Genomic DNA, 14,102 nt, shown 5'->3' on the forward strand with positions numbered 1-14,102 from the left:
ATTATTTAGACACGATGGTATTACCAGGAAGAACCAAACTGACTGTCATGCAGCATTACTTCTCTGAGTGGGAAAGCAAGAGCTCTATTAATAGGGGGTTTACTTATTGCCTCATCACATTCCACAACCTGCAAGTGAACACCTGTGATTCAACTTTCGGAGATACTTGAGGTCAATATTAAAAGCCCAGGAGCCTTCCACTTCTTTATCCACTATGAATACATTTGGAAGGAAAACTTCCTCGGTTTTTGCATTTATTTTCACAAGCACGAGAATTAAGGCTTTCAACCTGGGCTCTAGTGATGTTCCAAGCTTTCTAACTTGCACGGGGCCGGATCATGGCCTCCTGCAGCCTGGCTCTGACCTGAAAGCTTAAGTCCTCTGTGCCTGGTCTCCAGGGTCCTGGAGGAGTGATCGGCGGGACTCAGTGGGCATATGTGAGAAGAAGAGGGAAAGTGGTCCCCCACTGCAATGACCCAGGGCAGACTGTGGGAGGGAGGCTGGTGGGTGCAGGTTGTACCCCACCCTGTGCTCACCGTGCCTTCTGGGTCCACGAGCAGCAGATGCTTGGCCTGGCCGTTGTGCATGCCGGTGAGAACGAAGGAGCCCGGGTTGGTGGTGCTCTTCCTGACCAGGAAATCTCCATCTCTCTTCAGCAGCCCCTCCGCCTCCTTCCTGCTCATCTCCCCTTGGTACCAAGGCTCTGCTTTTAGCTCTTCCAGCATCTTTGCATCGGGGGCTCTGGGGGAGACGGGGCTGATGCATTCCACAGAGGCTGCCTTGCTCAACACAGGCCCCAAAGACTGGTTCTTGAGAGCATCTTCAAAAGGTTCTGCCAACAACATTCACCAGCAACACGTCAATCCCAAGGAAGGCAAATGATAAACAGTACTTTGTGAAGGCTGGAAATGCAAAGGCAACTTCTACCAGAAAAAAAGAAGTAGAGAAAAAGGACTGGCTGGAAATATAACGAAAGTCATCATAACGAGCTTTTGAAAGCACAGCCCAAATCTTGGAATGACTCTTTCTGATGAGTCTGCTTTCCCCAGACAGCTAGGTATTGTGTCACATAACAAAGATTCAAGTGCACAGCTTTTCCAACTAGTTAGAATGACTTCATTTTTGCACTCTGCCAGAGGCCACGTATCTTACATACCACCTACTTTCTCCCAAACACTGGCTGGCCTCTTCAACAAACGTGCACTCTTCTGAACCAAAAAACCTGCCAACACTGAAGAAAACACGCAAAGGAAAAGACAAGCTGCAAGGTTTTTGATATCATGCAGAACCTAAACCCAACCCAACAAAAGTTTTTTTCAAAATCTTTGTATTAAGTGAATTTTTAAAAGAGAAGAAAACTGGCACAATAGTGGGTACCTTTTGGCCAACTTGCCCCAGGCTAGCAGCTCTACATCCCCTGGACCTTCACTTGTTTCCCTGTGGAACAAGGCTCTTCTGTAAGTGTCTGAGATTGAACTTAGCTTCCTGCCCTTCAGAACGCACTTCTCCATGCAGGGCATTGGTGAATGCTGAGACTGCTGCTCTAACGGCAATGAATATCAACAGCAAGAGAAGGGAGTTCCCGTCGTGGCGCAGTGGTTAACGAATCCGACTAGGAACCATGAGGTTGCGGATTCAGTCCCTGCCCTTGCTCAGTGGGTTAACGATCCAGCATTGCTGTGAGCTGTGGTGTAGGTCGCAGATGTGGCTTAGATCCCGAGTTGCTGTGGCTGTGGCGTGGGCTGGCAGCTACAGCTCCAATTAGATCCCTAGCCTGGGAACCTCCATATGCCCCGGGAGCGGCCCAAGAAATGGCAAAAAAAGACAAAAAGCAAGAGAAGCCGCCAGGCACATCTAATGAAATCTCTCTGTACAACAGCACTCTGAGAAATGCACTGCATTACGCAAGTGTTAGGCGTTATGATGATTCTTTAGGACCACACTGCCGACCCAGTACACTACAAGTATCACAACAACAGGAATGGGTTTCTCCTGGGCACAACTTTGTCTTCAGAGCCCAACATTGTTCCTGAGACATAGTTTGTACCTGAACTATTCAGTGAGTGCTATAAAATCAGACCAGTTGTTTAATGTCAGAAGAGACTGTGCAGAAGTGAGGTGAATAAAATGAAACCAAAATTATTTTGACACCTGTTTAATCATTTACAGATTTGGGGAGAAAAAGAGGTTAAAACTATTGGCTAACATTATGTTTGTGGATTTTCTCTTATCAAACTTTTTCCTTGATTCCCGGCAGCCGTGGGAAACTTGCATTCTGTTTCTGTACCACCATCAGCACCATCATGATCACCACCAATACCGTCACTGCCATCAGAGTCACCAGCTCCTCAGGCCCACCACCAGCATCACCGTTACCACATCGCTATCAACACCATCATCATCGTCGTCTCGAGCATCACCAACACCACTAACAGCAGTTCATCGTTGTCATCACCTTCCTTCCTGCCACTACCCTCATCATCATCGCCATCACCGCCATCACCACAATCATCATCACGGCCAGCATAATCACCATCACCTCGGCTCCACCAGCAGCATCACCATTATTACCGTCAGCATCATCATTATCACCATCAGCATCACCATCAGCATCACCATCAGCATCAGCATCATTATCACCATCACCATCACCATCAGCATCACCATCAGCATCAGCATCACCAGCAGCATCACCATTACCATCAGCATCACCATCAGCATCATTATCACCATCAGCATCACCATCAGCATCATTATCACCATCAGCATCATCATCAGCATCACCGTCAGCATCACCATCAGCATCACCGTCAGCATCATCACCAACATCACTAGCAGCATCTCATCATCACCATCACCTTCATTACTGCCATTACCAACATCATCATCCCCACTGCCATCAGTACCATCACCATCACTTTCAGCGCCGCTACCGCTATCATCATTTTGCTACAGTGGTTCAAGATGAATACAAAGTGGCAAGTTTATTTTTCCATACTTTTCAATAGATACTAGTCTCTCCAGGGCTCTTTCTACCTTCTGTCTCCCCGTGTCTAGTTTTGGGAGTAGGAGTAGAAATGGATGGATGAGAAAAGGCTAGTTCTGGCTTTTTCACTTTTGCCATCTCAGATCCCAGCCTAATCTAACTCTCCTCAGGCTCTGGGACCCAGGGTCACTGGTAAATTGACTAAATTAAACAGTGAAACTTGTCTGGCCATAAATACAACTACTAAACTAAGGTCGGGAGATATCATTATAGCTGGAACACAGCTCTGCATCTTGGGAAGTCGCTTCATACCTCTTGGGATATTTCCTCATTTTTTTTTTAAATGAAGAGGTTGGATTAGATGATTCTACAGTTCTTCCGGCTGTGTGATTTCAGTGAGTCAGAATGAGAGACTGGGCTCTGGAAATCAGAGTGGCTGAGGAGAACCAGACTTTTGTTGTCATGGTACAGCCTACTCATGAAAGCACCCAAGCCTGTCCTCAACCGCATCCAATACCAAATGTGGACCCTGTGGTAAAGTTACTGACTTTCTAAGATTCTCCTCTGTAAAACAGTAATAACAATAACACTCTCTACTTGTAGGACCACTGCAAAAGTTCAGTAAAATAATAAGCACCTAGACACATAGTGGACCCTTATTAGATACCAGTCTCCTCCCCCTCCCTCTTCAGCCTGTAAAACTCTCAAGGAATTTGAAAAAGAAATTGGGGACATAAAGCTGTTTGTGAGCTTGGGAAGCTCTTTTGAAATCCCTTAGCAATTTACACTTTCATTAATCAGTTCACAGATGATTTATTTTTCCCAATCCATATGACAGAAACCCATGGTACACATGGCACTATAGCAGATTGGGGTCATTCTTCTTATCTCATTTTCTTTTTCATCAGATCACTTGTAATACATGGTGGTTATTTAAACTCATGAGAGTAGGGACTTTGTCTCTTTTGTTTTCCTGTGTTTTGTGTTCCTGTATATCCCCAGGGAGTAGAATAGCATTTAACACGTGGTAGGTGTTCAGTGGAGAGGGAGGGGACGAGAGAAAGAGAGAGAAAAGTGAGAGACAAACAAAATAATATATTACAATTGCCTCCTTATATATTAGCCTGGCTCAACAGACTAAAAGCTTGCGAAGACAGATGCCATGCCACGTCATCTTGGCATCCTTAGTAACTGATACAGTATTTGGCACACAGCATCCAGTTAATATCGAAGTGAATAAATAAATGGATGTATTTATTTATGTATACCAGTTGTCTCAATACATGTGCAGATCTTCAAGAGCAAAGTCAATTACCAAAAGGCAGGGGGACGTCGCTTTGCCTCTGGACTGCAGCAAAGGCTGTAATCCCCAAGCAGAGTTTGGCCAAGTTCAAAGCCTTGAAAAGCCCCCTTGTAATCCAGGAAGGTACAGCTAATCAGCAACATTAATCCAAACCGCACTAGCAGAAAATTCAGTAATTGCACAGATTTCAAACAAAAGACAGTAAACGAACAAAACAAACAAACAAAAACTCAAAAGAGAGAGGAAAAAAAAACAAAACAAAACAGTGGCAAATGGAAACGCACTCATGTCAAAGAGGTCTTTCCTTGGGCTGCTCTCTGCACTGCTGCCTGCAGCCGGCCCGGGCTGCAGCGGGATGCGCTGGGTGTTGACATAGGTGGGGGCTTCTCCTACTGGGGTCACATGCGATTTCCCTTCGGGCACGCTATAGACATCCAAGGACCCTGCAACAACAACAACAAAAGTCCTCTTTTCTCTTCTAAAGGTAATATTGTTTTTTTTATTTTTTTGTCTTTTTGCTTTTTCTAGGGCAGCTTCCCGCGTTCCCAGGCTAGGGGTCGAATCAGAGCTGTAGCCACCGGCCTACACCAGAGCCACAGCAATGTGGGATCAGAGCCGCGTCTGCAATCTACACCACAGCTCACGGCAACGCCAGATCCTTAACCCACTGAGCAAGGTCAGGGATCGAACCTGCAACCTCATGGTTCCTAGTTGGATTCACTAACCACTGAGCCACCACAGGAACTCCCTAAAGGTAATATTATTCATGTGTGAAGCTACTCAATATTTCACAGAGAAGTTCCTTTAGCCCATGGATAAAAAATCCTTGTAAAAGCCCATCCACTTCATCTCTGACCCTTTCATACCCTGTTGTGCTCTGGCTAGGATGCTCTCTGCCAGCCCATGGAGAGAGACACTGTAAAGGTTAGAAGCCTTACCAAGACTCTCCACTGCTATAACCCCGGGCTAGGGGGCGGAAAGGGGCGGGGCTTGTAGGGGGAGCAGAGGCGGCCAGGCCTACTGCAGAAGCTGCTTCCTCCTCCCAACCCCTTCACAAAAGGCCTGAGATCAAAACAACTGGGAAGAACAAGTCAATTTCAATTTCTTTATTTCTCTCAATTTCTTTCTTTGTTTTTTAAGTGTAGGTGAATGCTTAGTAAATTAACTCCATTAGAAATGCAATGTAGGAGTTCCAGCCGTGGCTCAGTGGTTAACGAATCTGACTAGGAACCATGAGGTTGCAGGTTCTATCCCTGGCCTTGCTCAGTGGGTTAAGGATCCAGCGTTGCCGTGAGCTGTGCTGTAGGCTGCAGATTCAGCTCGGATCCTGCATTGCTGTGGCTCTGGCGTAGGCCGGTGGCTACAGCTCCGATTAGACCCCTAGCCTGGGAACCTCCATATGCCGCGGGAGCGGCCCAAGAAATGGCAAAAAGACAAAAATAAATAAATAAATTAAATTAAATAAAAGGAGAAGATCAAAGAGTTCCCTGGTGGTTCAGCAGGTTAAGGATCTGGTGTTGTCACTGCTGTGGCATTGATCCCTGGCCCAGGAATTTCTACTGTGGGCAAGCCAAAAAAAAAAAAAAAAAAAAGGAAGAAGAAGAAGATCAAAAGCCCAATGAATAAATTGCTGGCTGGCTAAGGCCCTTTCCCACTTCAGATGATGGAGGGTGCTAGGTTCAGGGCAAGGAGACACACACCATGGTGCTACCCAGAGTTCAGTTTCATTTAGTGGCAACAGCTGCTAAGAATTTCATAAGGGACATTCTTAGTTGTTCTCTGGGAGAGATATTTACTGCTTTCAAATAAGAAATTGAGATTTATTGAGAGTTATGAATCTTGAGTTCCAGGCCAAGAACTTGCTTAAGGTTCTTTTATGCCCTAGTGAATTTCTTACATTGTTTTTGATCTGGCCTAAATAACTTGTATTTTAAAAAGATACCAGGAGTTCCCATTCTAGTGCAGTGGTTAACAAATCCGACTAGGAACCATGAGGTTGCGGGTTCAATCCCTGCCCTTGCTCGGTGGGTTAAGGATCTGGCGTTGACGTGAGCTATGGTGCAGGCGGCAGACATGGCTTGGATCTGGCATTGCTGTGGCTCTGGCGTAGGCTGGTGGCTACAGCTCTGACTCGACCCCTTGCCTGGGAACCTCCATATGCTGCAGGAGGGGCCCTAGAAAAGGCAAAAAGACAAAAAAAAGACCATTTTCAAATAAACCTGATGAATTTTTCAACAGAGTACACAGTAGTAATGTGTCTCCTTTAGCCCTTATCAATGATTATATATGTACACAATTGTATAATATTTTTTAAATGTATACAAAGCAAAGATGAAAACTGTAAAAAAGTCCCTCTGGCAAAGTTATAACTTTAATTTGCTATTTCCATTCTAGTCTGAAGTAGAGACATGGTGTATTAACTGGGCCTTATGGTTTACTGACTGAGCCAGCGTGTACGGGCCAGCTTTCAGCTAGGACAGGCGAGACATAAAATTGTCTCATGAGGGGGAGGATTTTGTAAATATATTGTCATTCACTCACCCACACCAATGGCAATAATGAAAGGAAGAGCCTTCATATTAAACCAATAAATGGTTAAACTTATATACTTAGAAGCGTAAAGTGGATCTTAATTCATTTGTCACTCCGTCTCCTTCAGGCCCCATAAGGTTAGTAGCCAGGACTCCAGAGGTATTGAAAGTTAGGGAAATGTTTGAGGCAGGAAAAAGGTTTAAAAGAAACCTTTAAAATACACACACACACACACATATATATATATACAGTCAAAGGGGAGGGGAAGAGAGTGGGATAGACTGGGATTTTGGAACTAGTAGATGCAAACCCTTATATTTAGAATGGATAAGCAGGAGTTCCCGTCATGGCTCAGTGGAAACGAATCTGACTAGCATCCATGAGGATGCAGGTTCAATCCCTGGCCCCACTCAGTAGGTTAAGGAACCGGCATTGCCGTGAGCTGTGGTGTAGATCGCAGACGTGGCTCGGATCTGGCGGTGCTCTGGCTGTGGTGCAGGCCAGCAGCTACAGCTCCTATTCAGCCCCTAGCCTAGGAACCTCCATATGCCTTGGGTGTGGCCCTAAAAAATAAAAAGATTTTAAAAAAATTTTTTTAAATTTAAAAATAGAATGGATAAGCAATGGGGTCCTGCTGTATAGCACAGGGAACTATATCTAACCACTTGTAATAGAACATGATGGAAGATAATATGAGAAAAAGAATGTATAGATATGTATGACTGGGCCACTTTGCTGTACAGTAGAAACTGACGGAACATTGTAAATCAACTAAAATTTAAAAATTAAAAAAATACGTATATACATACATGTCGCGAGACATGTTTCTACAGTATTTTCTTAGCCTCTTTGCTGAAAACTCCATCTTGTCCTGCTTTACTTTACCCCATCTTCTTGCTTGAAAAACAGTCGCAGTGCTGGTAAATGACTTAAGCTTAAGAACAAAGACTTAAAGGCCTAAGTTATTCATATGTTCAGCTGAATGAGGACATACGGCGTTGGTCTAGGCACTCAGATGCACAGCACAGACTGGCACACCGTTTGCACAGCATGGTATGTCCTCTTAAGAATAAGAGAAAGAGGAACCTCATGGCCCCAAGTGGTTTATGAAGGGTCTTTGGCAGAATACGCATTAGCAAAGAGAACCAAGGTGCAAACCTAGGCACACCAGGAAGCACAGTGATGATTCTCTAGATGCTATGCATAGATAACTAACACCAAGCTTCCTCAAATCCTAACGACTGTTAAATGCCTAAAGGTCAGAGTAAAAGCTTAACCATCTACCAGCTATTTGACTTTTTTAAAATAATAATTAAAAAAACTATATCCTGCACCTATAGCTGGCTCCTCACTTGACGTAATCCCAAAGAGCACAATAAAAGCAGTGTGGTTTCTTGAGGTGGCGCTCTTGGTCCCTGAAACCTTGAGTCCCCGGGTTCCCACCTTTAATTAAGATAAATGTCTCTGTGTCTTGTTTTATGTTAACTTCTTCCTTAAGTTTCACAGCACCCGTTCTTCAGCCCTAACCTGCTGAACTGGTCTTGGCACATACATACACATATATGTATGTACAGAAATAACTATCTAGAGAACAGAGACTTAATGTTAGACTCAAGTTTAAACTCAACAGTCCTTAACTGGTCTTATCTGAATTCTTTTTTTTTTTTTTTTTTTTGTCTTTTTGCTATTTCTTTGGGCCGCTCCCGCAGCATATGGAGGTTCCCAGGCTAGTGGTCGAATCGGAGCTGTAGCCACCGGCCTACGCCAGAGCCACAGCAATGCGGGCGGGATCCGAGCCACGTCTGCAACCTACACCACAGCTCAGGGCAACGCCGGATCCTTAACCCACTGAGCAAGGGCAGGGACCGAACCCGCAAACTCATGGTTCCTAGTCGGATTCGTTAACCACTGCGCCACGACGGGTACTCCTGAATTCTTTTTAATGTGGGATGCAGGTACACATGCTAATAAGTTTGACAAGAGGTAGAACTGTCCTCTAAAAGGACCCAGCCCCTGTGAGGGACTTGTATCCCTCTAGTGTCATCTCTAAGAAGGGTCATTGTTGCTCCATTCTTCCTGAAGCTGACCCTGGATAGGTAAAGCGGGGGTGAGGCAAAGAAGGGAAAGCTACAGGGCACTGTTAGGAGCCACTGAGGTTCAGCCCCATCAGGGAGCTTAGGGACAGCTTCCAACCCAGTTCCATTTGAAATGGGTGGGGGTTGGAGTTCCTGTCGTGGCGCAGTGGTTAACGAATCCGACTAGGAACCATGAGGTTGTGGGTTCGATCCCTGCTCTTGCTCAGTGGGTTAACAATCCGGCGTTGCCGTGAGCTGTGGTGTAGGTTGCAGACGCGGCTCAGATCCCGCGTTGCTGTGGCTCTGGCGTAGGCCGGCAGCTACAGCTCCAATTAGACCCATAGCCTGGGAACCTCCATATGCCGCGGGAGCAGCCCAAGAAATGGCAAAAAGACAAAAAAAAAAAAAAATGAAATGGGTGGGGGTGCCCCTAGGGAGGTGCATTCCTCTGCCCCAGGGTGAGCAAGCCCTCCTGCCAGAGAAAGGCCTAGGTAGAAAGTCTCAGTGCAGGAGAACAGGAAGCTCCGGGCAGGGGGCGGTGAGCTGGTCCTGGTGCCAGAGAAGCAATGCCTCGTGTGTGCCCTCGGACAGCCTGACAGCCATTATTTCTATTTCTATGATCTGGTCGAGACTCGGCAGCCCCACCCCTAACAGGTATTTCCAGGGGGTCTCTCTGCCACTCCACAGGGGGGGAAATACCCACCAAGGAGCACATCCTCTCTGCAAAGTATTTTTTTATATTTCTTATCCATCTCACCTTGCCTCTCGCCTTGCCTGACAGGTGTCTGCTGCCAGTCTTCGCCAAACGGGTCTCCCAAGTGTCTCCCCTGGTAGTAAGTTTGCTCTTTTCCTGCAAACTATAGACGTATGTAAATACACAAAGAAAAAAAAAATCATCCTCTTCTTGTTTCTCCACCTTTCAAAGCCATAATACATAATGCATGAAAGGACTTCAATGGCCAATGGGTGGCCTCCTATCACAATTTCCCCTTCCAGCCCCACGACCGACATTAAGATCTGGGAAATAAGTTTGTCGGGGTGTGAGAAAGAGGCTGCGTCTCATCCAAACTACAAATGCCCCCCGGTTTTCACGACCCTCCACATCCCTTCCCTAAGGGTAACCATACATTGAGCTTTTTCCACAAGCAGCCACATTGCTCGGCATGTCCTAAAACAGATTTCAGTTAGAGATTTTCCGTGTGTGAGGACATACTTTCCACCAGATGTACACCTATAATAACCACTCATGCCTGGCAAGTACATGATTCCTTCTCAGTTAGAGCTACTGACACTTGGTTTCAATGTTATTTTTCTACTTTTACAGGTGTTACTGTCATTCACACAAAATTCCCTATAACGAAGAGAGGCCACAGAGGTAGCATAACTCTTGAACGTTAGCACCTTACTAGAATTTTGATTTGGAGGGAAAAACCAAGAAAATGGGTAAAACGAAAAACTCAAAAGTTTTTTTTTTTTTCTCCTCTTAAAGGCTTCCATCCACTCTCTTCACAGAGAACCCAAAGCACCTCAGGACTTTTAAAAGTCTTGAGTTTGTGGTTGCCAAGGGGGAAGGGGAGAGAGTGGGATGGACTGGGAATTTAAGGTTAATAGATGCAAACTATTGCCTTTGGAATGGATAAGCAATGAGGTCCTGCTGTGTAGCACTGGGAACTATGACTAGTCACTTATGATGGAGCAGGATAATGTGACAAAAAAGAATGTATACATGTTATGTGTGACTGGGTCACCACGCTGTACAGTAGAAAATGGACATTTTTTTTTTAATAAGAATCATTAAAGGAAAAAAACTAAATAAAAGTCTTGAATTCTCTTTTTTCCTCATTACATTCATAGTATAATGGGATGGGTCCTGGGATGAAGAGGGAACTCCCAGGCTTGTATCTCAGGAATCACAATAAAGCTCCAAGGCATTTGACTAAGGTTTGGGATGGTCAAACACAAGCCTCTTCTACTTGCCTGCTTTGTGAAATTCAAGGAGAAAAATTCTGTAAATTATTCTATTTGGAAAGAACACCAGCCTAAAAGTAAAGGGGAAGAAAGCAAAGGGAGCTATTTTCCTTAGCCATCGCCCAAGGAAAAAAGTGTAAGACTCACCTGCGCTGTGTCAGGGCCATGGGATCTGGCTTTCAGTCGAGCATCAACAAATCCCCCTGGAGGAGGTGTCTTGCTTGGAACGCTGTTGTAGTACGGGTGGTCTGAGCCATCGCCCTCCTCTTCAGTCCATGGCTCATCTAGACTCTGCATTCTGTTAAAAGATGATTTTCAAGGACTTTAGCCAAAAGTTGAGCTTGCCATCAAAATGAAAAAAAAAAATCGTAGTTAGGACTGGTCACCCCAGAAAGCAGTTTAGTTACTACCCCTTCAACCGTCTATGTCTCAGGCATAAATGAAAAGCAGATGAGGGGTTTGGCCAAATATCCCTGCCTTATTCACAGTTCCGCTCTTTAGAAAATCCCAGTCGGAGTTCCCGTCGTGGCGCAGTGGTTAACGAATACGACTAGGAACCATCAGGTTGCGGGTTCGGTCCCTGCCCTTGCTCAGTGGGTTAAGGATCCGGCATTGCCGTGAGCTGTAGTGTAGGTTGCAGACGCAGCTTGGATCCAGCGTTGCTGTGGCTCTGGTGTAGGCTGGCAGCTACAGCTCCGACTCGACCCCTAGCCTGGGAACCTCCATATGCCGTGGGAGCGGCCCAATAAATAGCAAAAAGACAAAATAAATAAATAAATAGAAAATCCCAATCATATTTGAAACAAGGAAGAACTTGTTTTTAAAAAGTACATTGAGAAAAGGTATATATGATATGTAAGGATAACCAGCTAGTCAAGGTACAGACACACATTTTAGTATACCATGAAATTTACCCAGAACAAAATTGACTTTAAAATGGAGATAAATGACACCAGAGAAAATGGTAGAATACGGAGCTCTGAATATTCTCTTCTCTATAATAACCACAAGAACACTAGCAAAAAAATTTTTTTCATAATCAACATTTTCAGACCTCTGGAAATAAACCAGAAGCTTATAGCAACCGAGAGAGTGTTTAATAAACAAGCAAACACAAACAGCTGTCAGAACAACAACTTTGTTCTGTTTTAACCTGCTCTATTGCTGTCTCCACGATCGCCTTAAAACCCAAAATCCCACAGTCCCAGGGAAAATCGGCAGCCTGATAGCCATGGGAGGGGGCAAAATTGTGTTGAGGCTCCTTCAAAGCTCTATTCCCAGAGAAGTGTCATTATGACTTGTTTGGTCATTCTCTAGAAGAATCCACTCCTAAAGCTGTCTTTATTTGACCTGATTCAGAGCTTTTCCAAGGAAAACAGCTTCTTCACCAGGGTTATTTGTCAGAAAAAATTAGAGGAAATTGTTTAACATTGCTACTCCCTGAAACAGTGGATTACATTTAGGGTAAAGAGTAAGCTCATTAAAACCTTAAAAGAAAAAGTGAGGGAGTTCCCGTCGTGGCGCAGTGGTTAACGAATCCGACTAGGAACCATGAGGTTGCGGGTTCGGTCCCTGCCCTTGCTCAGTGGGTTAAGGATCCGGCGTTGCCGTGAGCTGTGGTGTAGGTTGCAGACGTGGCTCGGATCCCGCGTTGCTGTGGCTCTGGCATAGGCTGGAGGCTATAGCTCTGATTCGACCCCTAGCCTGGGAACCTCCATATGCTCCGGGAGCGGCCCAAGAAACGGCAAAAAGACGAAAAAAAAAAAAAAAGAAAGAAAGAAAAAGTGAGGAGGGAGTTCCCATTGTGGGGCAGTAGAAACAAATTCGACTAGGAACCATGAGGTTGCAGGTTCAATCCCTGGTCTCACTCAGTGGCTTAAGGATCCGGCATTGCCATGAGCTATGGGGTAGTTCACAGACGCAACTCGGATCGGGCATTGCTGTGGCAGTGGTGTAGGCCGGCGGCTACAGCTCCAATTAGACCCCTAGCCTGGGAACCTCCACGTGTCGAGGGTGCAGCCCTCGAAAGACAAAAAGACAAAAAATATACATATATATGAACCATGCAAAGAAACAAAAAAATTTGGCTAATACACAAGAAAAAAAAAAGCAATCAGTAGAAACTGTCAGAGTTCCCGCTGTGGCTCAGTGGTTAACGAATCCGACTAAGCACCATGAGGTTTCAGATTCGATCCCTGCCTTGCCCAGTGGGTTAAGGATCTGGTGTTGCCGTGAGCTGTGGTGTAGGTCGCAGACGCGGCTCTGATCCTGCGTTGCTGTGGCTCTGGTGTAGGCCTGTGGCTACAGCTCTGATTCGACCCCTAGCCTGGGAACCTCCATATGCCGCGGGAGCGGCCCAAGAAATGGCAAAAAAAAAAAAATAGAAACTGTCCCTGAGGAAACTCAGGTTTTGGACTCACTAGATGAGACTTTAAATTAGCTACTTTAAATATGTTTTGAGAACTAAGGGAAACAAAAAATCAAACATTAACAATGTTCTCACCAAACGGCATATATCAATGATATTCACACCTAGATACCTCACAATCAAACTGATTCCAACCAAAATTAAAGAATGATGAAGCAGCAAGAGAGAAGCAGCTCATCGTGGACAAGTGACCCTCAATAATATTAACAGCTGATTTCTCATCAGAACCTATGAAGACCAGAAGGACAGTGGGATGGCACATTCCAAGCACTGAAGGAAAAATACTGTCTACCAAGAACTCTAATCAGGCATGTCCTGTTTTATTGTGCTTCACAGACCTTACAATTTGCATTTTTTCACAATTGAAGGTTTGTAGCAGCTCTGCATTGAGCAAGGCTATCAGTGCCATTTTTCCTATAGCATTTCCTCCCTTCATGTCTCTGTGTCACATATTGGTAATTTTCATGCTATTTCAAACTTTTTCATTATTGTCATATTTATTATAGTGCTCTGTGATCATTGATCTCTGAGGTTACTATTGTAATTGTTTTGGGGTGCCACAAACTGCATCCATGTAAGATGGCAATTTTTTTTTTTTTTTTGTCTTTTGTCCTTTTAGGGTTGCACTAGTGGCATATGGAAGTTCCCAGGCTAGGGGTCAAATCAGATCAGCAGCCGCTGGCCTACACCACAGCCACAGCAATGCCAGATCCAAGCCGCATCTGCGACCTACACCACAGCTCATGGCAACACCGGATCCTTAACCCACTGAACAAGGCCAGGGATCGAACCCGCAACCTCATGGCTCCT

The 14,102-nt window shown here is 45.1% G+C and overlaps 1 protein-coding gene across 2 annotated transcripts in view; it reads right to left on the reverse strand.

Moving 5' to 3' along the window:
• The window catches only part of SHC3 (SHC adaptor protein 3), a 163,367-nt gene that overhangs the window by 27,432 nt on the left and 121,833 nt on the right, over positions 1–14,102 (reverse strand). For both annotated transcript variants that reach the window (XM_084994537.1, XM_084994535.1), the window contains exons 8-11: positions 11,012–11,162; positions 9,654–9,753; positions 4,574–4,732; positions 537–832 (exon numbers count right to left, since the gene is read on the reverse strand). In XM_084994537.1, the coding sequence (XP_084850663.1) occupies positions 537–832; positions 4,574–4,732; positions 9,654–9,753; positions 11,012–11,162 (706 nt within the window). The remainder of the gene's footprint in view (positions 1–536; positions 833–4,573; positions 4,733–9,653; positions 9,754–11,011; positions 11,163–14,102) is intronic.

This window comes from Sus scrofa, chromosome 14 (genome assembly GCF_054392235.1).
Source record: "Sus scrofa isolate SSC_HxYL_T2T_F1_AM1 chromosome 14, Sscrofa_HxYL_maternal_Yorkshire_Landrace_v2.0, whole genome shotgun sequence".
NCBI classification, from domain to species: Eukaryota; Metazoa; Chordata; class Mammalia; order Artiodactyla; family Suidae; genus Sus; species Sus scrofa.